Source organism: Pseudophryne corroboree, chromosome 5, assembly GCF_028390025.1.
Source record: "Pseudophryne corroboree isolate aPseCor3 chromosome 5, aPseCor3.hap2, whole genome shotgun sequence".
In the NCBI taxonomy this organism is placed as follows: domain Eukaryota; kingdom Metazoa; phylum Chordata; class Amphibia; order Anura; family Myobatrachidae; genus Pseudophryne; species Pseudophryne corroboree.
This window is the reverse complement of record NC_086448.1, coordinates 397,675,577-397,701,998: the sequence shown is the minus strand read 5'-3', so window position 1 is coordinate 397,701,998 and position 26,422 is coordinate 397,675,577. Positions and strand designations below refer to the sequence as shown.

Below are 26,422 nucleotides of genomic sequence, written 5' to 3'. Positions count from 1 at the left end.
ATGATATATTTTTGCTTTGGTCCGGGGGATTGGGTGAGTTTTGGCAGATGGTGACCACTCTAAATAACCTAGAGACGCCAGTTAAATTTTCAGCTAGGATAGAGGATGCTAGAATTGATTTTCTTGATGTCACAGTCTACAAGGATGTCAGTGGGTTGTGCACTACACTCTTTCAAAAAGAAACTGATAGGAATAGTTTACTTTATGCCACAAGCCACCATGCACCTAGCCTAAAGGCAAGCTTACCTATTTCACAATTTATGAGAATACTACGGATCAATACTGATGCTATACTTGCGGAGCAGCAGATTAATGAAATGAAAGTACGCTTTAAGGAGCGTGGGTATGCCCATAAAATGATTGAAGATTGTCTTCATAAGGCACGCAAAAATATTACGCAGCACCCTGGTTCATCGGAAACACGAATGAAAAATCGGATGATATACTGCAGTAAATACGATGACAGAGCGGGCTGTGTTAAACGAGCCTTTAGACGGAATTGGAGGATCGTGGCCTCGGACCCCAAGCTGGGGCGGGATCTACAACAGCAGCCAATGATGGCATATCGCCGTGGTGCGAACCTGAAACAGCTCCTTATGCGTCCCTTGTTAAATCCTGAAAAAGCTAAGAGGGAGACATGGTTGAAATCTGCACGCAAGGGTTGCTTCAAGTGCTCTGACTGCACGACATGTAGATCCCTGATTCCAGGCGCTTTCTTTCCCCACCCGCATATTGGGCGTCCGATATATATCAAGCATCGTCTGCATTGTCTTATGGATCATGTGATCTACCTGATTATATGCCCATGCGGGCTGGTATATGTTGGTTTGACACAACGCTGTTTTAGAGAACGAATGGCAAACCACCGATATTCTATAAGACAGGCGATTGAGACAGGACAGTCTGACAAACCAGTGGCAAGACATTGGTTGGAGGTGGGACATCAGATTCCTATGCTTCGCTGCCGTATTATTGATTGGATTCCCCCATCGATTAGGGGAGGTAATAGGATTTTGGAACTATACAAACGTGAATCTGAATGGATTTTTCGTCTGGATACAATGGCCCCTAGGGGCTTGAATGAGCAAATAAATTTAAAACATTTTTTGGGCTAGACTGACTGGCGTCTCTATAGATATGAATTAGGGAAATCTATATACTTTTTTGATTATTATTAATTTTTCACTAGCTCCACCACATTCTCTATATATGCATATATATGTGTATGTATGCCTAATTGTGGGTGTGTATATGCGTATGTGTGCATATGTTTTTAATTATGTGTCTACATGTTTGTGTCTTATATGAATTGTTCACTTTTTAGATATGAAATATTAAGCTTTGCTGGCTGTCATTTGTTAGCACTGGAATGCCTATACATGTCTAAATAATGCCTGCCATACCGCCTTGGTTTATTGGCGGTGCTGTTATTACTTTCCCTTAATATATGATTATGTGATGTTATATGCACCTAATGGTGCTGCACTTTAATGTTTTGCTAATGATATACGGGATGGATGGTCACGTGATGTTGTGAAATGTCTATGCACAGGTCCGGTATCGGCGTGCGTGTCACGCCGGGTGCTGAAACGCATAGACCACGTGACCGGAACCGGAACTATTCCCGGATGCGTTCCACCTGGTGATTGAAACGCACGCCGTGGTTGTGAGTGTTTTTGGCGGCATTCCTGGCATATAAAGGGCAGCTAGTAATGGGGTATGACACTTCCGCTGTGAATAACTCTGCTGTTGTGGATTCTAAATGGGCATATTATGCTGTAAAGCTTGAGAATGGTCCGGATGGACCGAAACGTCGCTGCTACTCTATTGCCACGCAAGTGATTATGCCTTGCACTTCTATGTTGTAAGTACCGAATAAAATCCCTTGTTAAGCTTGCTTAAGTCTGGAGAGTGCCTACTTTATGGACAATATTTACCGGAATTTCTCTCTGAAAAAGTGGCTTTTCTGTGTAGTGCACCCCGCTGTTGATACTTCAATGATGAGAGTGCTGGACTCTTTCCTATATATATATATATATATATATATACTCCACAACAACGGCACTCAGGGGATGAAAAATAATCCACTTCAACAGCAGTTTTATGCCAACGTTTCAAAGTTTATCCTTTTTCGTCAGGGCTACAAATACATAATACAACAATCTTACCTTTTATTGATAAAACACCCCGTGCACCTTCCCGCCGCCGTTCCACGGCGCTGAAGTACTGACGTCATTCCGCCGGAGACACCAGAACGCCAGGCTCCTTTGGATGACGTATGTGATAGTACCCATCACCTAGCAACAATATAAACATTAAAAATTACAAGTACCTGTATGATTACCACAATACTCTTCAATAACTCTAAATATTACCCAATAGCCCAAAACAGGGCTTGTCAAAAAAACACTGATTTATTAAAAGCAATTCAGATTTAACATTTCATTTAACCCTTTAGGGGCTAGCGTATTTAAACGCATTATCCAGCGGGATATATATACACACACACACACACACACACACACACACATGGTCGAAGTGGAAATTTGGAAGTGGGGGTATGCAAAAGTCAAGGATGTAAATATGCACGTGCCTTCGGCGCGCACGCTCCAGAAAAGGGGGCGTGGTCACCCAAAAGGGGGCATATCCCGTGTAGTAGAACCCCTTATACTATCTAGTACTGGTGCCCCTTTCACATTATAGCACACGGTACGAGCTGAAATTCACATTGTAGCACACTGAATAAGCCGAAATTCACCTTGTAGCACACTGAATGAGCCGAAATTCACATTATAGCACACTGAATGAGCCGAAATTCACCTTGTAGCACACTGAATGAGCCGAAATTCACATTATAGCACACAGAATGAGCCGAAATTCACATTGTAGCACACTGAATGAGACGAAATTCACATTGTAGCACACTGAATGAGCCAAAATTCACATTGTAGCACACTGAATGAGCCGAAATTCACATTGTAGCACACTGAATGTGCCGAAATTCACATTGTAGCACACTGAATGAGCCGAAATTCACATTGTAGGACACTGAATGAGCTGAAATTGTGAAAGCAGGGACAGCCAGAGTGACGACAGGGAGAGAGAGACAGTGACGACAGGGAGAGAGAGAGTGACGACAGGGAGAGAGAGAGTGACGACAGGGAGAGAGAGACAGTGACGACAGGGAGAGAGAGACAGTGACGACAGGGAGAGAGAGACAGTGACAACAGGGAGAGAGAGACAGTGACGACAGGGAGAGAGAGAGTGACGACAGGGAGAGTGACGACAGGGAGAGTGACGACAGGGAGACAATGATGACAGGGAGAGTGACGACAGGGAGAGAGAGTGACGACAGGGACGACAGGGAGAGTGACGACAGTGAGAGAGACGACAGTTACAGTGTGTGTGTTTGTAGGCAAAATACACAGACTATACATACACTCCACACACAAACATACATAACACAAACACAACACAACACACACATACTGTACATTTAAACAAACATATACATTGTACTGCACATATATGTACCTGGGCTGGAGAGAAGAGACACTGCCAGCCACAGAACAGCCACTGGAATGATGAGGACACACCACAGCATTGCACAGTAGCTCCCAGTATCTGCAGGCCACTATGCCGGCAATAGATCCCTCATCCCCGCAGCGGCAGCTGCGATCGCGATCGCGTTCGTGGCTTTCTAAAATAAGGAATGCACAATGCAGTCCATCAGGGGGAATTTCTGGGTGCCCATAACCCCCCCCCTGCGTGTGCTACGGGGTATGGTGCATGGGGGGGGGGGGGGGGCAGTGAGAGAGTCGCGGCAGGATGAGGGGGGGGGGGGGTAATATGGTTACTCTAATGAGTAACACATTGGAGCCTGCACTCGTAGCAGGGGGGGGGGGCAGCAGGTAAACTGCCGGAATATGTCACTGGGGGGCTGGCTGGAAGCTGGAATTCGCATATGGGCGCCGGAACTGAACCTGCACTCGCGGCAACAGGTGTAGGGGGACAGCCGTCCGCAATCACGGGGGGAGGGGGGGGGGACACTCGCGGGAGCATAACCTCTGAGCCTGTGGAGGGGAGGGGGGGTGACTAATAGTAATATGCTGCACCCCCCAGTCCGCAATTCGCCATGGGAACGAGGGGGTTGGGGGGAGACAAGACACATGCCAGAGCCGGCAATTGGTGGGAGGGGGAGGGATGGGTGCAGGCATCATGCTCGAGATCGGAGGGGCAGGGGGTGCAGGGATCAGTTTGAGTATGTTGTAATGGAGCGGGGGCCAGGTCAGGATTATGCAAGGCAAGGTGCTATCACTGGGGGGGGGGGGCGGCCGCAACTGAGCAGCTACAACATTCCTGCTCCTCATCTCTTACGGAAGAGCAGGAGAGAATAAAGAAAGCATGTTCTAATCATCTTATAGTGCCGCCCTCCAGTGGCCGGCGCTCATAGGCAGCTGCCTAAAGCTGCCTAATGGTAGCGCCGGCCCTGGTGCCGGCCTCTTGGGTCGCTTAGCTTAGTCATCCAGCGACCTCGGTGCAAATTTTAGGACTAAAAATAGTATTGTGAGGTGTTCAGAATTAGTGATGAGCGGATTCGGTTTTACTCGGTTTTACTCGGTTCTCAAAACGGCATCTTATTGGCTCACGGATGTCACGTGTTTTGGATAGCCAATAAGATGCCGTTTTGAGAACCGAGTAAAACCGAGTAAAACCGAACCTCGCTCATCACTATTCAGAATAGACTGGAAATGAGTGGAAATTATGGTTATTGAGGTTCATAATACTATGGGATCAAAATGACCCCCAAATTCTATGATTTAAGCTGTTTTTTAGGGTTTTTTGAAAAAACCACCCGAATCCAAAACACACCCGAATCCGACAAAATTTTTTAAGGGATGTTTTTCCAAAACACATCCGAATCCAAAACACGGCAGTGGAACCGAATCCAAAACCCGAAAAATTTCCGGTGCACCTCTCTAGTTAAAACACCTGCTGCAGCCTTGTCAACAGAATAGCTGGGAAATCAGCCAAACAACACTGGAGGGAGGAGACACAGTGAAAGGCAAAGAAAACGACACAGAAAGAGGAGGAGGAATGAGGGAGGGGAAAACTAAACAAACCCATGTCTGTGTCATTACAGTTTGCCAGAAGAGGAGGAAGAGACCAGATCCAACAACTGCATGCAATAGAAAGACACAGAGCAACACGGAAGAAATTAAGAATATTTATATATTTTTTCGGAGGCTTTCAGTGAAAGAAGCAACAGATCTTCTGGGCTGTGCTATATACCTATACTGCGTTTCCGATTACTTGTAGATCCAGTGAATGATACGTCTAAATCCTGTTCTGCATTAAGGACTTCCCAGCAGATCATTAATTTAGGATCATCAGAACAGTATTTCCAGCAGCCAGGTTGGGTGTGAGTATTGGTATTCCAGGCTCTCCGGTATAATAAGTGGCTGCAGCTTCTGCTCTTTAGCGATGTGTACTAGTGCCTGCGCCGAGTCTCCGTGTCCTGCCAGGCAGCAGCACTAAGGTGAGCAGCAGGAACGGAGATCGACGAAACCTTCCGAAACTTTTCCCTGGAACAGGACCGCAGCTCTGTACATGTGGAAGTTCTCGCCAGGTGTCTGATCTGAAAGGGGGGCACACACCCACCTGATCTGGTCTAATTGCTTTGTTGTGGTTTCTCACTCGCTTTATTGGAGAATTATATGAGGATCTTCGTTTGCATTTGGATTTATACAAGGACGTTTAATAATACTTTTATTTGCCAATCTTCATGAGAGCACTAGTAACTCACACCTTGCTATACACAGTGCCCAGACTTGCTGTCACAGTATTGATCTATTAGTGTCGCTGGGAGTGATTGGATACGATCTAGTGCTCACGTTGCGCAGAGCACTTTTCCTCAGGGCTGTGCTGGAGAGGTGCATAAAGCTTTATTATCCAGGAAGAGGAGGAGAGGGCCAAAGAGGGAGGAGGAAAGCGGCCAGGAGGTGGTGAACGATGATGCTGCGGTTCCTGCGGAGGACCTTTGGCCGGCGGTCGATGCAGCGGCACGGAGGGAGAGCTGCGGCCGCCTCTCGCATCGCTGCTGCTGCCAGAGATGAAAGGGACGGAGGAGCAATAGTGATGAGGGCCACTGGAAGAGCAGCATCCTCCGCTGCTGCTGGGTTGCTGTATTCACACCAGACTCCTTTGCCTCCCCTAGTGGTTAGTGGAGGAACCACAGTCCACATACCAGCGGCTGGGGAGAGCAAGTCAGTGCTAACGTGTAAGGTGCTTCTATTGGACGGGATAGACGTCAGCGTGGATCTGCCAGTAAGTACACGCATGTGTCTCTTATGGCAGTAGTGCAGCATATACCAGTAAATGGCAGTGACACTTCCACGTAATGTAGTTGGTACATTGGATTTTACGGGATCCGGATTGAAAGTCGACAGTAACTAGGTCGACCACTATTGGTCGACAGTAACTAGGTTGACAGGGTCTTTAGGTCGACAGGTCAAAAGGTCGACATGAGTTTTTCACAATTTTTTTTCTTTTTTTTGAACCTTTTCATACTTAACGATCCGCGTGGACTACGATTGGAACGGTAATCTGTAGTATATAGCGGAGCGAAGGCACCATGCCCAAAGCATGGCGAGCGAAGCGGTGCACTAATTGGGGTTCCTGGTCACTCTACGAAGAAAACGACACCAAAATAACATTAAAAACTTATGTCGACCTTTTGACCTGTCGACCTAGAACATGTCGACCTAGACACCCTGTCGACCAATAGTGGTCGACCTAGTTACTGTTGACTTTCAATACCACACCCGGATTTTTCACCTTATCCCACTGCTGCTCCTGTAGGGAACCTACCCATTACAGACCCTCCAACATGACCCGCCCCACTAGGTACAAAATGCTCTGTTCCTGGACTTCCCTCTTAATTTATGATTTCCTTCACCTGTGCTGAACTAGTTAAATGATAAGAAAGCTGTTTCTTCACAGGTGATTGCAATAATAAATTAAAAGGGAAGTCCAGAAACAGAGCATTTTGTACCTAGTAGGGCGGGTCATGTTGGAGGCTCTGCCATTACCCTGAAGAGTGCCAACAAGGTGCCTGTTAGACAGTGTACACTGCCTGTACAGACAATAAGGAAAGTTAGTACACTGCAAGCAAAGTCCAGGGTCATTATACTATAGACAATGTCGGACTGGGGCATGAAGGGCATTCCGGGGGAATGCAGTTATAGGGGCCCATACTTAGGGGTGTGGCCAGCCTCCATAGAGGCTTGAAATACACAATAGTTGAGTGCAGTGTAATGCATAACTCCCAACATGGCCCTCTCCAGGAGGGACACAATGCTCTGCTTCTAGATTTTTTTTTCTTTCTAAATTTATGATTGCCTGCACCTGTGTTGAACAGGTTAATGGATAAGAAAGGGGTTTCAGCACAGGTGCCAGCAATAAGTAGTAAGAGGGAAGTCCAGGAGCAGAGCATTCTGTCCCTCCTGGAGAGGGTCATGTTGGGAGGTATGTAATGCAACATATCTACCATGTACAATACAAGTGCACAGTCTGGAACCTGATCCCTAGAGGAAGGAGTGGGCACTCAAGCAGTGGGGCCTATCGGTGGTTTCCCTGGTACCCCGGTGGGCCAGTCCGACCCTGACTATAGATCATATAGGCTGCTGATTGCTCGAACACGTGATCTGCGAACTACACTGATTCACACTACCACCTATTTCATTTCTACACAGAGAATATGAGGATCCTGACATTATAGTGACCGCTTGTCATGAACACTAATACCCCTTTTCCACTAGCTTTTAAAACACGGGTAAATGCACGGGGGCACGCATTTACCTGTGTTTTTCCCTAGTGGAAAAGGGTACCCCCTGCAAATTCCCGGATCAAGTGATCCGGGAATCCTACCCGGGTAGCTAGCTGGGTTGAACACGTGTTCAACTCGGTAAGCTGTCTAGTGTGAACGGGAGCCGTGTCAAGGGTCCAGTGTATGGGAGGGCGGCGCTGGGAGATCATGTGATCTCCCAGTGCCGCCCCTGCCGCCTCACTATTAGTGAGTGCTGTGGGAATAGGGGGCTGTAGCATGGGTACGGCTGCGACCCGTGCTACAGTGGAAAAGGGGTATTACTGTACAAGATTAAAAAAAAAAAAAAATCCATAAACTGCACCATTCCTTTTTTTAATATATTTTGCAGACTGATGATGTTTTCTGTTAAAGTGGTTACTGGTAAAATGATAATTAGAACCAATAATCTGTGTTGTGACCGTCAAAACATGTGTCTACTGAATTTAAATAATGCATCACACCTTCAGTTTTCCACCATTATTTAAAATGCACATTTATTAAAATGACTTTTCCTGCAACTTGAAATTATAGTGTTTTATCTGAGCATTTACCAGCATTTGTACATGCTGTATATCTGAATACTTGGAATTTTTTAAAAACTGCATTGTGTGTATGTTATGTCAAGTGATGAGCACTACTTACAACTGGGTTGCAACATTTTGCTCACTTTATTGTGCAAATGGACCAATTATTTGAGTTTTATAAGGTACATTATTTTGGACATGGTGGTTTCAAGACACAAAAATGTATCTTTGGTTAATATTTAAATATGTCATTTAGGTTAAAATGTAATTTCAAAAACATGCAGACTAGATGGGCCAAATGGTTCTTAGCCGATGTAATTCTATGGTTGTATTATTGTAGTGTACATACTGTTTTTCTGGGGTTATATTAAATCTAGGGGAGATGTAGGTCCATGTACTGTACTTTGAAAGTCATTACAAGCCTGGTAAGCTGTGTAGTGTATGGAAGGGTGGTGCTGGGAGGGATCATGTGATCTCGCAGCGCCGCCCCTGCTGCGTCAGCAACCCGGGCAATATGCCGGGTTGGTGTGAGGTAGTGTAGAAGGGGGCTGTAGCACGGGTCGCAGCCGGGTGGTCTTCAGTATGCCGACTGACGGGATCTCAGCGCACAGTATACCGGCGCCGGGATCCCGACAGCCGGCATACCGACACTTATTCTCCCTCGTGGGGGTCCACGACCCCCCTGGAGGGAGAATAAAATAGCTTAGCGTGGCAAGCACAGCGAGCCCGCAAGGGGCTCATTTGCGCTCACCACACTGTCGGTAAGCCGGCGGTCGGCCTTCCGGCGCCGGTATGCTGGTCGCCGGGAGCCCGACCACCGGCATATCGTAGTGAACCTGTCACAGCCGTGTCAGGCTCCCAACTGCGACCCGTGCTACAAGTGGAAAAGGGGTATAAGCTTGGAGATGCAGTTCATACTAAAATTACGTTTCGAATAGGTCTATTAGTTGTACAACACTAGCTTACATATGTCAATGGTGTAGAGAAATTGTTGTTCTTATGTTACTACTAATACCTCTTTCACACTGACAAATATTTCCCTGGTTATTGCACATGAACGCGCATCAACCCGGGAATTTGCTCAGTATGAAAGGGTCTAGAAAGAATATCCCGGGTCGAGCGTCCCAGCATTTCATCCCAGGTCTCGACCTGGGTTGAATCCGGAATCGTCCTGGGATGCTGTGCAGTGTGAACGGGTAAACCGGGTCAAGGCGACTCGGCACCTGTTCTCTGCATAGGTGGAGGTGGCGCAATATGCTGGGTCAGGCCGCAAGTCGGAAAGGGGTCTCGAGCCGGGTCGCACCTGGGAAACACCTGTGTACATATTCCCGGGTGCGACCCGGCTATGTCGGTGTGAAAGGGGTGTAAGTGGTGCTGTACTAAAACTTGTACAAGCTTGCTTATTATCTAAAACCTATTTTAATTTAGTAAGACTGGTTACAATAAACCATGGTGTTATGTGCAAACATAACTAATTCTCCTATGCACCTCTATCGATTGCACCCCCAAAAAATTAGAGGTTACTGGACTTAAAGCTCCTTCACTCGATTGTTCTGGAGGCACTTTATGGCCATCATAGAGAAATTAATCCCCCCCCCCCCCCCCCGACCTTTATTCAATTCAGTAAAGTACAATGGGGCTACAATAGCTCTGTATGTAAATACAGCAGGAGGTGTCTATTAAAAGTCAGTCACTGACAGTCTGATGCAGTACTACATCCTGTGTTGCAGGACCCATTTGTGCCTAAGCAGAGATGGTCCTGTGCATGAGAAAAGTACCGAACATCAGTACTTTACGCATCCGGATACAGGTCCCTTGGGATCTGAATTAGCCCCATTGTGCCACGGGAATACTCATTACAGTATGGATGGTGTAATGGTTAGAATTACTGCCTCATAGCACTGAGGTCATGGGTTCAATTCCCACCATAGCCCTAACTGTGTGGAGTTTGTATATTCTCCACATATATGCTTGGGTTTCCTCTTCCAATCTAAAAATATACTCGTATGTTATTTGGCTTCTGATAAAATTAACCCTAGTGTGACTGTGTTTACGTGTAAATGTGCTAGAAAATATAGATTGTAAGCTCAACTGTGGCAGGGACTGGTTTGAATGGCCAAAAATTCTATGTAAATTGCTGTGGAATATGTGTGTGCTATATGAATAACTGGTGATAAATAAATTACAGCAGCACTTTGCACATTGTGTCTGCGACATTATTCATTTTAACTAGCACCTAGGGATGCCTATCAAAAAATCAATGATTCGGAACCAACATTGATCTGAAAAAATGGTAAATACAGTAGTTTTAACATCGATGTTTTTTCACATGGTGAACACTGGCTGCTGGCTTTAGATGGCAGTTGGCGGTGTGCCATTGATGCTGACCATTGATGGGTCTCAAGTGTTGGTTTTAAACCATCGACCATCGATGGTTGTGCTTGTGAAAATGAACAAGTAAACTGAACAATGTTGGGCTACCGTATGCGGGGCCGCGCATCGTTCATCGTTGCTGCCTCCACACTGAAAGATATGAACGGTTTCTCCAGCAGGGTCCACAGGTTATCAACAGGATAACAATGGGATATGATGGAGCGACAGCGGATTGGCACCAAACGACCACAAGCTTTCAGTCATCCCAGGATGCAACAGGCCAGTCCATATGTCCCCGCCCACTGGCTCAGGCAAATCCGTTTTTTGTTTGGTGCGGCAGGAGCTGGACCATGGTCAGAGGGCTGCTGTGTTTGGCAGCCGTAAGCTTTCTTTTATTTGTATAGTCTTACTACGTTTTTTGAGTGATTTTTTTTTTTTTCCTAACAGCGTCTTATACGCATATTGGAAAGAGTCGCTCCAACAACTCTCCGCCGGGTCACAACAACGCTTACCCACGGTACAAGTGCTGTCTCGACGAGCGTCTGTGTCGGATATGCTAGCAGGTCCAGCAGACGTTACCAGGCTGTGGCCAGAGCATGGGGAGAAGGTAAGGCATCGGTTCCACTTAGAAGGGGAATAACGGACAAAGCCGCACTGTATTGGGAGGAGACTACCAAACAGTAGCTGGTTCGCCGCCACCACGGGTGCTCCAGCGCTAGGCCTTAGGGATTATATGGCACCAGGAATAGTATGAGGCTGCGATCCATAGGGTTGATGTCAGCGGTGGGGAGTCAGACGCTCTCCTGGACGCCCCTCCCCCCAGTTCATGACCAGTTTCCGTTGGTCTCCCGCCATGAACTGATTGCCTCATTTCCGTCTCAGATGCTACCATGAGGGTTCTCGGTCGCAGCATAGGCCGCTGCGTCTATGTACACTAAGAGCTACCGCGAGGAGACCGGGTCGCAGTACAGGCATCTGTATGACCGGTGCGTCTGTGTTCACTAAAAGTACCCGGAGCGGCAGTGTACACTAGTAGCGTCTGGATCCACTCAGCGTTCTCGAACGTATTGATCGTTCTTGGAAGTGGGGTGAGTCTCCCTGTATCCCACTCTACTGAGTATGGGTTATACAGCATTACATTTCTATCTACTTTTTGTCAGTATGAATAGTTAACTTTAGTGCCTATTTCATATGAGTCTCTGTACATTACTGTGGTTTTCTTCGCAATGCGTCTGAATACGTTAAAGATCTGTATAGAACAGAATTCAGTAATATGTACTCCTACAAAAATGTGTTTGTAGTTGATAATATGACTAATATATAACGTGATTGACTGCTAGTGTGATTGCTGACTTTATATATGTTAGTGGTTTCTTCTGAGCCTCAATGCTGGTGCATGGGATGGGGTCAGATTGATATCACTTTAAATATAGTAAAGTGATTACAGTCACAAATTGTGTAGTACACTGTGAAAAGATGATTATTTATGATATCTAAGAGCTGCAAAGGTGATGGTTACATTAACAGTAACGCCAACACTCCTAACGTGTTTGTCCTGCCTAAGTGGGATTATCCTCTCAGGAACTGGCACATGATGGGTTATGTACAAATTGTTTTGCATTTCAGCAAACGCTGTTCAACGGCAGGTGGATCCACCTTGGGCTATGTTTGCACAGACCTTGTCCAGTATAGCTGAACGGGTAGTCCCTACAGCTTCAATCTTAGGAGTAGGGTACACTTTTAACCCATACATGCAGCTCCCTTCTTACGGTATAGCCCCAACAGCTTCTCCAAGGAAACAAGCTGATAAACAGTGTAAATATATCATCAAATTCACAGGCTACACAGGATGATATATCAGATGATGATAGCTCTATATACTCTGCTTTAGCATATGAAGAACAGGTAGAAGGTATCAGCTCAGAGGATATAGCTGAATTAATTGGAGCAATGAAGGTTATTCTATCCCTAGTGGATTCAGCAGAGCCGGTGTTAAAACTAAGGCACCTGTGTTTAAACGTCCCAAAACAGTTAGGGTCGAGTTTCCAGGGTCAGGTCAGCTGACGGAAATCATGGAGAAAGCTTGGGCTACACCCAATAAAAAATATAGAATTCCCAAAAAATGGGATTCCTGTAACACCTTTCCAACTAGGGACTGTTAAAAAAGAGAAGTGCCTCCTAATGTAGATACGCACGTCATTCGTCATTCGATTTTCTCTATCAGGGGCAGTCATAAGGCCAGCTATGGCTTCAGTTTGGATGGCAAAGGCGGTAGCTGAATGGGCGGATGCACTGGAATACGAGCTTTCGGCACCTTCTAGGGAGGGAATCCAGTGTAGATCACATGAAGCAGGCTGCGGGTTTCTTAGAAGAAGCAGCAATAGATATGGGTACTACTGCTTCCAAAGCGTCAGCCTTAAAGGTAGCTGCTCGCAGAGCAATTTGGCTACGTACATGGAAAGCTGATTCAGAATCTAAGAAGGTTCTGGAATCTTTGCCTTTTGTTGGGAATAGGTTGGTTAGGTAAGGAATTGACAGATATTCTGGAGTCAGAAGCAGAATCCAAGAAGGTCAGGTTTCGTGCCAATTATAACCCCAGGCCTAGGGGTTTGGGATTTCGGTTGGAAGGAAAAACAAAAGGAAAAAGTGATTCTAAGCAGCCCCAATACAATAAGTTTGGTAAGGCAAAGAAGAAATGGGCCATCAGAGGGCTAGCTTCCAAACCAGAACATAAGCCATCAGTTTGATGGTGCTGGCCTCTGCCTGGGGGACCCCTAGGGGGCTGACTTCTTCAGTTTGCACACATATGGCAGCAGTCGACAACAGATGCTTGGGTGCAAGAAGCGGTATCTCTGGGTTATGTTTTCCCTTTTAAGAAGCAGCCTCCTTGAAAGTTCTTCTGCACCAGTCCTTCTCGTATAGAGGCGAAGGCCAGAGCCCTGCAAGAAGCAGTTCAGAAATTGCTTCAGTCGGGAGTAATTATTCCAGTACCCCCAAGCACAACGGGGACAGGGTTTTTACTCCAACCTGTTTTTGGTTCAGTAGCCAAATGGGTCATTTCGGCTCAATCTCAAAATGTTAAACAAATACATTTGGGTACCACGGTTCCACATGGAGACGTTACGCTCCATAGTTTTAGCCATGGAACCAGGGGAATACATGGTATCTCTGGATATACAGGATGCTTACCTGGATGTTCCTATAGCATTGTCTCATCAGTGTTACCTCAGGATCGCTATCCTCTAGCAACATTTTTAGTGCCAGGCCTTACCCTTTGGGTTAGCCACAGCCCCCAGAGTATTTTACCAAGATTATGGTGTTTATGGCAGCATATCTCCGCAAGCAGGGGATAAGAATTTTTTCCATACCTCGACGATCTTTTAATCCTGGCACAATCCCAGGAATTGCTCTTGAGCCATCTCCAACAGATAATAACTTGTCTACAGAAACATGGATGGCTCATAAATTGGGCAAAGTCATCTCTGATTCCGTCGCAACGGATGATTCACTTGGGGGCTGTATTGGATTCAAGTCTGCAGAAAATAATTTTACCACGGAACAAGATAGCCAAGGTGCAGTTAATGACTCGGGAGTTGTTACACAGTCAAACAATATCAATTCACGCAGCAATGCGAGTGATGGGTTTCATGGTGTCAACATTCGACATGGTGGAGTTTGCACAATTCCACTCAAGACATCTGCAGCGTCTGATTCTGGTATGATGGAATGGAGTACATCAGACAATAAAGAAACAGTCGATGGTACTTCCAGTAAAGGTGAAAAGGTCATTAGCCTAGTGACTACAGACATCCCATCTAGACAAGGGGAGGCCCTTTTGAATATCAGATTGGGAGATCCTGACAATGGATGCCAGTCTTCAGGGCTTTGGAGCAGTGTCCGAAAAATTATGGTTCCAAGGACAGTGGACCACAGAAGAAAGTTGCCTGCCAATAAACCTGTTTGAACTTCGGGCTATATACTTGGCACTGATTCAGGCAAAGGACACTCTGCAAGGAAAACCAGTCCATATCCGCTCGGACAATGCAACGGCAGCAGCGTACCTCAACCATCAGGGAGGAACTCTTAGCAAAAAAGCAATGAAGGAGGTAAGTCACATACTAAAGTGTGCAGAACTCCATCTTCCAGCCTTGTCCGCAATGTTCATTCCAGGAGTCGTAAACTGGGAAGTGGATTTTCTCAGTCGACACACCATTCAAGCAAGCGAATGGGCTCTACACCCGGAAGTATTTCAGACTCTAGTAGACAAGTGGGTGTTGCCAGAGGTAGAGCTCATGGTGTCCCATCTGAACTACAAAGTACCAGCATACGGGTCAAGGACAAAGGATCCCAGAGTGATCCTTGTGGACGCAGTGTCAGTGAAATGGGACTTTCATCTGGCATATCTGTTTCCTCCGATCATCCTGTTACCCAGGGTGGTGAGGAAAATAAAGCAAGCAAAGGGGGCCGTGATTCTAATAGATCTGGATTGGCCCAGGTGGCATTGGTAGACAGATCTGCAGAGGATGTCGATGGATGCTCCAATTCTGCTCCCTCAACGTCCAGATCTACTGATGCAGGGTCCTTGTTATCGCAGGCATCTGGATCGACTGTCTTTGATGGCATGGCTATTGAAACCTCTATCCTGAAGTCAAGAGGTTTTTCACAACAGGTAATTCAAACTATGCTCAGAGCAAGGAAACCCTCCTCTACTCGCATTTATCACCGAATATGGCAAGCCTATATTCATTGGTGCAGTGAAAGAATTATGGACCCAAAATCTTTCAGAGTATCCAGAGTCTTAGATTTCCTTCAGGCAGGAATGGATAAGTGTTTGAAGGTGGCCTCCTTGAGAGTACAAGTATCAGCATTGACTGTATGGCTATTTTCTTTTGGAACCAATCTACAGGATGTGCATACTTTTTTTCCAGGGAATGCTGCGCATTCAACCGCCTTTTGTTCCTCCTGCAGTACCTTAGGATTTAAGTCTGGTTTTCAAAGCTCTTCAAGTTGCTCCGTTTGAACCACTTAATAAAGTGGATCTTAAATAGTTGACGGCTAAAGTTCTCTTTCTACCTACTATGGCATCAGCTAGAAGAGTATCAGATTTAGGAGCACTGTCATGTAAATCTCCTTTGCTGATTTTTTTTTTTTTTTTTTTTTAATCCAGATAACCAGACCTAGTTCTGAGAACTGCTTTATCTTCCTAAGGTGGTATCTAAGTTTCACCTTAACAAAGAAATTGTAGTCCCGGCTTTTCAGGTATCGGGATTTTCTGCGGGAGATGTGTCGCTGGACGTAGTCCGGGCATTAAGGATCTACATGGATCATACCAGTGCCATCAGGAAGACAGATTCTCTCTTCATCCTCTATGGATTTCACAAGAGGGAATGGCTTTGGATGACTATTTCAGAAGCATATTCTCAAGCTGATCTCCCTGTTCCGGCTAATGTCTCTGCTCACTCTACACGTAAGGTAGAACCTTCATGGGAAGCTCAACATGGTGCTTGAGCAGAACCGAAATGTAAGGCAGCCACATGGTCTTCCATTAACACATTCATTAGACATTATGCCTTGGATACTTTTGCCTCTCATGAAACTGAAATCGGGCGTAAGGTTCTTCTGTCTAATCAGGAGCGTCCCCACCACTAAAATTGCTTTGGGAAATCCCTTTGTTATCCTGTGGACCCTGCCGGAAAAATATACGTTATGGTAAGAACTTACCATTGATAACGGTATTTCTCCTATGTCCACAAGTTTCCACAGGGATCCCACCCTGACGCACCTGATTTGAGGATCTTTATACTCTCTAAACTCTTCCCTCTGTGCACCGTAATTTGTTTCGGGTTTTGTGTTTTGGTTCTGCGGACGCGTTTTGGCAAAACCTCCCTTTAAATTTTTTTGTCTGATTCGGGTGTTTAAAAAAAACAAAAAAAAAACAGCTTAAATCATAGAATTTGGGGGTAATTTTGATCCTATAATATTATTAACCTCACTAACCATAATTTCCACTCATTCATTTCCAGTCTATTCTGAACACCTCACAATATTATTTTTAGTCCTAAAATTTGCACCGAGGTCGCTGGATGACTAAGCTAAGCGACCCAAGTGGCCGGCACAAACACCTGGCCCATCTAGGAGTGGCACTGCAGTGTCAGACAGGATGGCACTTAAAAAAATTGGCCCCAAACAGCACATGATGCAAAGATAGATAAATAAATCAATAATAAAAAAGAGGTGCAAGATGGAATTGTCCTTAGGCCCTCCCATCCACCCTTATGTTGTATAAACAGGACATGCACACTTTAACAAACCCATCTTTTCATCCACCGGGTCTGCCACACGACTGTGGCTGAAATGACTGGTTGGTTTGGGCCCCCAACAAAAAAAGAAGCAGTAAATCTCTTCTTGCTCAAACTGGCCCTACAGAGGCAAGATGTGGACCTCATCATCATCCTCCGATTCCTCACCCCTTTCACTGTGTACATCCCCCTCCTCACAGAGTATTAATTCGTCCCCACTGGAATCCACCATCACCGGTGTACTGTGTACTTTCTGGAGGCAATTGCTGGTAAATGTCTCCCACGGAGGAATTGATTATAATTCATTTTGATGAACATCTTCTCCAAATTTTGTGGAAGTAACCTCGTACGCCGATCGCTGACAAGGTGAACGGCTGCACTAAACACTCTTTCGGCGTACACACTGGAGGGGGGGCAACTTAGGTAAAATTAAATCCAGTTTGTGTAAGGGCCTTCAGATTGCCTCTTTTTCCTGCCTGACTGTCTGACGTGTCTACTTGGATGCTGTCACCCATGTAATCCTCCACCATTCTTACAATGGTGACAGAATCATAGGCAGTGACAGTAGACGACATGTCAGTAATCGTTGGTAGGTCCTTCAGTCCGACCAGATGTCCGTTTTCTCGCTCCTGACTGCCCTGCATCACCGCCAGCGGGTGGTTTTGGAAATCTGATCCTTTTTCCTGGCAGCGCCAGTGGCAGGAGAAAATGAAGGAGTAGCTGTTGGCGGGTCAAGTTCCGCTTGACTTGGCAAGTGTCTCACCAGCAGGTCTTTGTACATCTGCAGATTTGTGTCTGCCAGAAAGAGAGATACAACGTAGGCTTTAAATCTAGGATCAAGCACGGTGGCCAAAATGTAGTGCTCTGATTTCAACAGATTGACCACCCGTGAATCCTGGTTAAGCGAATTAGGGGCTCCATCCACAAGTCCCACATGCCTAGCGGAATCTCTCCGTTTTAGCTCCTTCTTCAATCGCTCCAGCTGCTTCTGCAAAAGCCTGATGAGGGAAATGACCTGACTCAGGCTGGCAGTGTCTGAACTGACTTCACGTGTGGCAAGTTCAAATGGTTGCACAACATGGAAATCATTCTCCACTGAGCTTGAGTCAGGTGCATTCCCCCTCCTTTGCCTATATCGTAGGTAGATGTATAGGCTTGAGTGGCCTTTTGCTGCTCCTCCATCCTCTGAAGCATATAGAGGGTTGAATTCCACCTCGTTACCACCTCTTGCTTCAGCTGATGGTGGGGCAGGTTCAGGAGTGTTTGCTGGTGCTCCAGTCTTCGGCACGCGGTGGCTGAATGCCGAAAGTGGCCCGCAATTCTTCGGGCCACCGACAGCATTTCTTGCACGCCCCTGTCGTTTTTTAAAAAAAATATGCACCACCAAATTAATTGAATGTGCAAAACCATGTGACGTGCTGGAATTTGCCCACATGTAATGCACGCACAATGTTGGTGGTGTTGTCCGATGTCACAAATCCCCAGGAGAGTCCAATTGGGGTAAGCCAATCTGCGATGATGTTCCTCGGTTTCCATAAGAGGTTGTCAGCTGTGTGCCTCTTATGGAAAGCGGTGATACAAAGCGTAGCCTGTCTAGGAACGAGTTGGCGTTTGCAAGATGCTGCTACTGGTGCCGCCGCTGCTGTTGTTGCTGCGGGAGGCAATACATCTACCCAGTGGGCTGTCACAGTCATATAGTCCTTAGTCTGCCCTGCTCCACTTGTCCACATGTCCGTGGTTAAGTGGACATTGGGTACAACGGCATTTTTTAGGACACTGGTGACTCTTTTTCTGACGTCTGTGTACATTCTTGTAATCGCCTGCCTAGAGAAGTAGAGCCTAGATGGCATTTGGTACCGGGTACACACTAGCTCAAGAAATTCTCTAAGTCCCTGTGAACTATAGCCTTATACCGGACGCACGTCTAACACCAACACAGCTGATAAGGCCTGAGTTATCCGCTTTGCAACAGGATGACTGCTGTGATATTTCATCTTCCTCGCAAAGGACTGTTGGACAGTCAATTGCTTACTGGACGTAATACAAGTGGTCTTCCGACTTCCCTTCTGGGATGATGCTCGACACCCAGCAGCAACAACAGCAGAGCCAGGAGCAGTAGGCGTTACACTCAAGGATCCATCGGAGGAATCCCAGTCAGGAGAGGACTCGTCAGACTTGCCAGTGACATGGCCTGCAGGACTATTGGCGTTCCTGTCTAAGGAGGAAATAGACATTGAGGGAGTTGGTGGTGTGGTTTGCAGGAGCTTGGGTACAAGAGGAAGAAGGGATTTAGTTGTCAGTGGACTGCTTCCGCTGTCACCCAAAGTTTTTAAACTTGTCAATGACTTCTGATGAATGCGCTCCAGGTGACGTATAAGGGAGGATGTTCCTAGGTGGTTAACGTCCTTAACCCTACTTATTACAGCTTGACAAAGGCAACACACGGCTTGACACCAGTTGTCCGCATTTTTGTTGAAATAATTCCACACCGAAGAGGTGATTTTTATTTTTTATTTATTATTTTTGGGGGTATTTTGACCAGGCATGTCAATAGCCTTAGTCATCCCACGGACAACAGGTGTCTCCCCGGGTGCCTGACTTAAACAAACCACCTCACCATCAGATTCCTCCTTGTCAATTTCCTCCTCAGCGCCAGCAACACCCATATCCTCATCCTGGTGTACTTCAACAGTGACATCTTCAATTTGAATATCAGGAACTGGACTGTGGGTGCTCCTTCCAGCACTTGCAGGGGGCGGGCAAATGGTGGAAGGCTCCACCTCTTCCCATCCAATGTTGGGAAGGTCAGGCATCGCAACCGACACAGTTGGACTCTCCTTGGGGATTTGTGATTTAGAAGAACGCACAGTTCTTTGCTGAGCTTTTGCCAGCTTAACTCTCCATTTTTCTAGCGGGAGGATGAGTGCTTCCATACTCATGTGAAGCTGAACCACTAGCCATGAACATAGGCCAGGGCCTCAGCCGTTCCTTGCCACTCAGTGTCGTAAATGGCATATTGGCAAGTTTACGCTTCTCCTCAGACGATTTTAATTTAGATTTTTGGGTCATCATTTTACTGAACTTTTTGCTTTTTGGATTTTACATGCTCTCTACTATGACATTGAGCATCGGCCTTGGCAGACAACGTTGATGGCATTTCATAGTGTCTGCCATGACTAGTGGCAGCAGCTTCAGCACCAGGTGGAAGTGGATCTTGATCGTTCCCAATTTTACCCTCCACATTTTTGTTCTCCCTTTTTTTAATGTGTGGATTTCTATGCCAGTAATATTATTACAGGTTGAGTATCCCATATCCAAATATTCCGAAATACGGAATATTCCGAAATACGGACTTTTTGGAGTGAGAGTGAGATAGTGAAACCTTTGTTTTCTGATAGTTTAATGTACACAAACTTTGTTTAATACACAGTTATTAAAAATATTGTATTAAATTACCTTCAGGCTGTGTGTATAAGGTGTATATGAAACCTAAATGAATTATGTGAATGTACACACACTTTGTTTAATGCACAAATTTATAAAAAATATTGGCTAAAATGACCTTCAGGCTGTGTGTATAAGGTGTATTTGTAACATAAATGCATTCTGTGCTTAGACTTCGGTCCCATCACCATAATATCTTGTTATGGTATGCAATTATTCCAAAATATAGAAAAATCCGATATCCAAAATACCTCTGGTCCCAAGCATTTTGGATAAGGGATACTCAACCTGTATATCAATAGCAATGTCCTACTGTACTGTACTACTATATACTGCTCACAACAATGCAGCACAGATATGGATACTTGCAGTGACACGGAGCTGCAAGATACAGCAGTGGCCTGCTGTACTGTACAACTATATACTGGTGGTCACCAAAATGCTGCACTATACTACTATATCTACTCACAACAATGCAGCACAGATATGGATACTTGCAGTGACTCGGAGCTGCAAGATACAGCAATGGCCTACTGTACTGTACAACTATATACTGTTGGTCACCAAAATGCTGCACTGCACTACTATATAGTATATACTGGTCATACAAAAATGCAGCAGTTATTGAGCGCTGATCAGGATACTGTCTAGAACTGAGTCTGTCACAGAGCTACAAGATACAGCAATGGCCTATTGTACTATACTACTATAATATACTGGTGGTCACTACAATTTCAGCACACTGAACACAGATATTTGCAGCACAGATATTAAGCTTTTCAGGCAGAGAACGTAGCCACGTCCTCTCTGTTCAATCTCCAATGCACGAGTGAAAATGGCGGTGACGCGCGGTTCTTTATATGGAATGCGAATCTCGCAAGAATCCGACAGCGGGATGATGCCGTACGGCCTCGTTCGGGTTAACCAAGCAAGGCGGGAAGATCCGAGGCTGCCTCGGACCCGTGTAAAACACGTGAAATTCGGGGGGGTCGGATCCCTGAATAGAGTTCTACATTATGCTCCTGCCTAAATGCTTTGGAATCCAACTGATTTGCCTGAGCCAGTGGGCGGGGATATATGGACAGGCCCTTTGCATCCTGGGAGGATTGAAAGCTTGTGATCGTTTGGTGCCAATCCGCTGTCGCTCCATCATATCCCATTGTTATCCTGTGGAAACCTATGGACATAAGAACTTACCGTTGATAACGGTATTTCTCTTAACATAACGTATATATCTCGTTCATTAATGAACGAGATTGTTCATATCTTTGAATAATATCGCCCAGTGTGTAGGGCCCATTAGTGTCAAGGATGTGTGCAACCATGCATATTGCATCCCATCACCACATTTAATTGAATTATTGCCCTGTCTTAATAAAATGGGTAACATTTTTTTTTCATGCTTAATTATTACTATTAAATATTATTTGTTTTTAATTTAACTGGATCAACGGGCTTTATAGCAAACTATGTATATATGTAACCTTTGTTTTGTATTGGCTTTTGATATGGTCATGGCCTACTTATTAATTTGTGTTGCACCTTTTTGATTAAGCAATCAATTTTCTATTTCCATAGACAGTGATTGAATCTTCTAGGTAAACCAATTTTTTTTTTTTGGTCTTGGTTTAATGTTCCCAAGTCAAACACTACTATTGACATTTTCCAGTCTTTCTGCTTCTTTGGTAACAAGATTTGTACAGTATGTGCTTTTGTTTATTTTAGCAACTGTTGTCATTTAAACAGTATATAAGCAAACTGGCACTGTTTGCAAAGTACTTTTGTGTTAGTTTTTATAAAAAATTTTTTTTTAGGCGTAATTAGCTGTATGCTGGTGTTCGGCTAAGGCTTTATCTATGGCATGAGCTGCTCTAACTACAAATAGTATTGCAAATTACAACCTGAAGCAAAAAAACATAAAACAAAAAACCCTTTCACACATCATCAAACCAGATATACTGTACATGGCTTGGATTTAAGATTGTCCAGGTAATAAAGAAAATATGGTATTGTAGTTTTCTCTAACGTCCTAGAGGATGCTGGGATCCATTTAGTACCATGGGGTATAGACGGGTCCGCAGTAGCCTTCGGCACTTTAAGACTTTTTTACAGTGTGAACTGGCTCCTCCCTCTATGCCCTTCCTCCAGACCTCAGTTTAGAAAATGGGCCCGGTGAGACTGGACGCACGCTAGTGGAGCTCTACAGAGTTCTACTGGAAAATACTTTTATTAGGTTTTTTATTTTACAGGGAAGCTGCTGGCAACAGCTTCCCTGCTTCGTGGGACTTAGGGGAGGAAGTAGGAACCACCTTCTCATTAAGTTTCATGGCTCTGCTTCCGTTGACAGGACACCATTAGCTCCTGAGGGGTACTGAACATAGCCCAAGCCTGGCTAGCGCTCACTCCCACAGCACTGCCACCACCCCCTAACACAGCCAGAAGTCAGAAGAGTGGTGAGTATATCACCGGAGACCTACAAGAGAGGGGCCCTCTGGTCATCGTTGACGGCAAAAAGGTACAGCGCAGCGGCGGGACGCTGCGCGAGCATGCATCTCAAAACACACAGCCCTTTACAACACAGGGTGCAGGGTGCAGGGTGCAGGGCGCGAGGGGCGCCCTGAGCTGCATGAAAAATCCTTACTCTCACTGGCAGATCGGTAAATACATGTATAGCCTCTGATTTACAAACCCCAGCCAGTATAAAAATCATTGTTGCTGAGGCAGAAGGGCGGGGCTTCTCCTCAGACTTGCCAGACACTCACTCAGTGCCATTTTCTCCTGCACACAGAGAGAAGCTGACAGACGCTGTTTCCTCCTCATAACAACGCTGAAACAAGTACCAGGGTGTTATAGAGAGAGAGGGGGGGGGGGGGCAGTGTTTATTACATTGGGTGAGCGTGCCTAATATTGAAATAAAGCACTGAAGGTTTTGTATAATAAATATACATATACAATTCTCTTCATATAGGGCGCAGTGTGTAAGCTGGCAAATCTCTCTGCGTTTCTCTGACAGATTTTAGTGTGGGTCTGTCACCGACAGCTCACCTGTTTAATTGTGGTATGAAAGTGCACGTTCGTGACATGTCAGACAAAGGAGAGAGCTCTTCCCCTGAGGAAGCCATTTTAGATACGCAGGAGTGTAATGTGGTGGCCCTTCCCTCACAGAAGGAGCCAGAGTGGGTGAGAAAATTACAAAGTTATATGTTAAAGCTTTCTAGAAAATTCTCTGAGTCTGAACAACAGACAAAATACTGGAGGATGTACTATTTGCTGATCCCTCCACGTCATCCACACGGGACCCCTCAAGTTCCCAAAAGAGGTCACTTGCGCAGATTATGCAAGGTGATACAGACACAGATTCCGCCACAGGTGTCGACACTTGGGGTCCACCCCTCTCAAATCCCCAGTTGGCAAAAAGCATTCAATGTATGATAATTGCTATTAGGGAGGTGCTAGAGATTACAGAAACAACACCTGAACCTGAGGAAAAGGCTTACTTTCATTTAAATAAGAAACCGGTGATAACTTTTCCTCCTTCAAAGGAATTGAATACATTCTTTGAAAAATCCTGGTCTAACCCAGAAAAGAAATGTCATATTCTTAGAAGAATACGTTTAGCGTACCCCTTTCCTGAAGAAGACAGGAAAAAATGGGAGTCACCCCCCATGGTAGACACCTCAGTTTCTAGGTTGTCTAAGAAAATCATTTTACATGCCCCAGGGTCGGCTTCATTAAAGGAGCCTGCTGACCGTAAATTAGAGACGACCTTAAAATCCCTTTATATGGCTACCGGAATGTTAATCAGGCCCACCATTGCTTGTGCATGGGTAGGTAATGCTATTGGAAAATGGTCAGAAAACTTGCTAGCAAATATAGACACAGTTGATAAGGATGATATGGTCTTAACTCTCGGTCACATAAAGTATTCTGCAGGATACTTGGTGGAAGCTATGTAGGATATTGGGTTATTAGGATCAAAATCCTCAGCTATGGCGATTTCAGCTCGCAGAGCACTGTGGATTCACCAATGGAATGCAGAATCAAAAAGGAATATTGAAGCGCTCCCCTACAAGGGTGAGGCGCTATTTGGGGACCAGCTGTATGCCATGATTTCAACGACTACCTCAGGTAAATCATCATTTCTTCCTTATGCAGCGGCACCTGCAAAGAAAGCATATAATTGGCATCCGATGCAGTCCTTTCGGCCCAACAAACACACAAAAGCCAAAGGTACCCCCTTCTTCGCAGGAAGAGGGCGGGGAAGAGGTAGGAAACCTACAACAGCATCAGGATCGCAGGAGCAGAAGTCAGATGCTGCTTCTGCTAAAACCACAGCATGACGCTGGGGCTCCCCTGCGGGAGTCCGCTCAGGTGGGGGCGCGTCTAAAACTCTTCAGTCAGATCTGGGTACAATCAGATCTGGATCCTTGGATACTACAAATAGTATCCCAAGGTTACAAGTTAGAGTTTCAAGATCTTTTTTTCAAATCAGCCTTACCAGTTTCTGTTCAAGACGGAAGAAATATAACTGAAGCAATACAGACATGATGTCAAGACGAGTTAATTACCTTAGTCCCTTGGCTACAACAGGAAAAAGGATTTTATTCAAGCCTGTTTGTGGTACTGAAGCCGGACGCTCGGTCAGACCGATTTTTAAATCTAAAATCGTTGAATATTTACCTAAAAAGATTCAAATTCAAGATGGAGTCCCTGAGAGCAGTAATCTCCAGCTTGGAGGAGAAGGAATTTATGGTGTCAGTGGACATCAAGGATGCTTACTTGCATGTTCCCATTTACCCTCCACATCAAGCATACCTGAGGTTTGCATTTCTGGACTGCCACTACCTGTTCAAGACATTGCCATTCAGGCTCTCCACAGCACCGAGAGTATTCACAAGGTGATGGCAGAGATGATGGTTCTCCTTCAAAATAAAGGAGTCAACATAATTCCTTACCTGGACGATCTCCTGATAAAAGCGAGATCCAGGGAGAAGTTAGTGCAGAACATTGCACTATCCCTGACGTTGCTTAAACAGCACGGTTGGATCATAAACTTCCCAAAATCACAGTTGGAACCGACGATGAAATTATCATTTCTGGGAATACCGAGGTACAGAAAGTATTTCTACCGGTGGAACAGGCTCTGGAAATCCACAAGATGGTCAAACAAATTTTTAAACCAGCACGTGTGTCGATTCATCAGTGCATCCGCCTGCTGGGGAAGATGGTAGCAGCCTACGAGGCTCTACAGTATGGCAGATTCCATGCCAGGGTGTTCCAGTGGGATCTACTGGACAAGTGGTCCGGATCGCATCTACACATGCACTAGAGGATACTCCTGTCGACAAAATCCAGAATCTCGCTCCTGTGGTGGCTACGCAGTTCTCACCTCCTAGAGGGACGCAGGTTCCAGATGCAAGTCTGCGAGGTTAAGGAGCAGTCACGCAGGGGAAAGCTTCCAAGGAAGATGGTCAAGTCAAGAAACACTTCTTCACATAAACATTCTGGAGTTGAGAGCCGTTTACAACAGCCTTCTACAAGCGGCGCATCTTCTTCAAGATCGTCCCATACAGATCCAGTCAGACAATGTAACAGCAGTGGCTTACATAAACAGTCAGGGCGGAATGAAAAGCAGAGCGGCAATGGCAGAGGTGACAAAAATACTCCTCTGGGCAGAAAGACATGCAAGAGCTCTGTCCGCAATCTTCATTCCGGGAGGGGACAACTGGAAAGCGGACTTCCTCAGCAGACACGATCTCCATCCAGGAGAAAGGGGCCTTCACCAAGAAGTCTTTGCAAAGGTAGCAAGTCGTTGGGGCGTTCCTTAAGTAGACAGGATGGCATCTCGTCTCAACAAGAAGCTTCAGAAATATTGTTCCAGGTCGAGAGGCCCACAAGCAATAGCAGTGGATGCA

At 45.6% G+C, this 26,422-nt stretch overlaps 1 protein-coding gene across 2 annotated transcripts in view; it reads left to right on the top strand.

Moving 5' to 3' along the window:
* The first annotated feature begins 5,093 nt into the window (after nucleotides 1-5,093).
* EPB41L4B (erythrocyte membrane protein band 4.1 like 4B) overlaps nucleotides 5,094-26,422 on the top strand; it is a 574,953-nt gene continuing 553,624 nt past the window's right edge. The window contains exon 1 of one of the 2 annotated variants that reach the window (XM_063922725.1): nucleotides 5,094-6,327. In XM_063922725.1, coding sequence (XP_063778795.1) covers nucleotides 6,013-6,327 — 315 coding nt within the window. In that variant the 5' untranslated portion in view covers nucleotides 5,094-6,012. The remainder of the gene's footprint in view (nucleotides 6,328-26,422) is intronic. The other variant, XM_063922726.1, reaches the window with a different exon arrangement.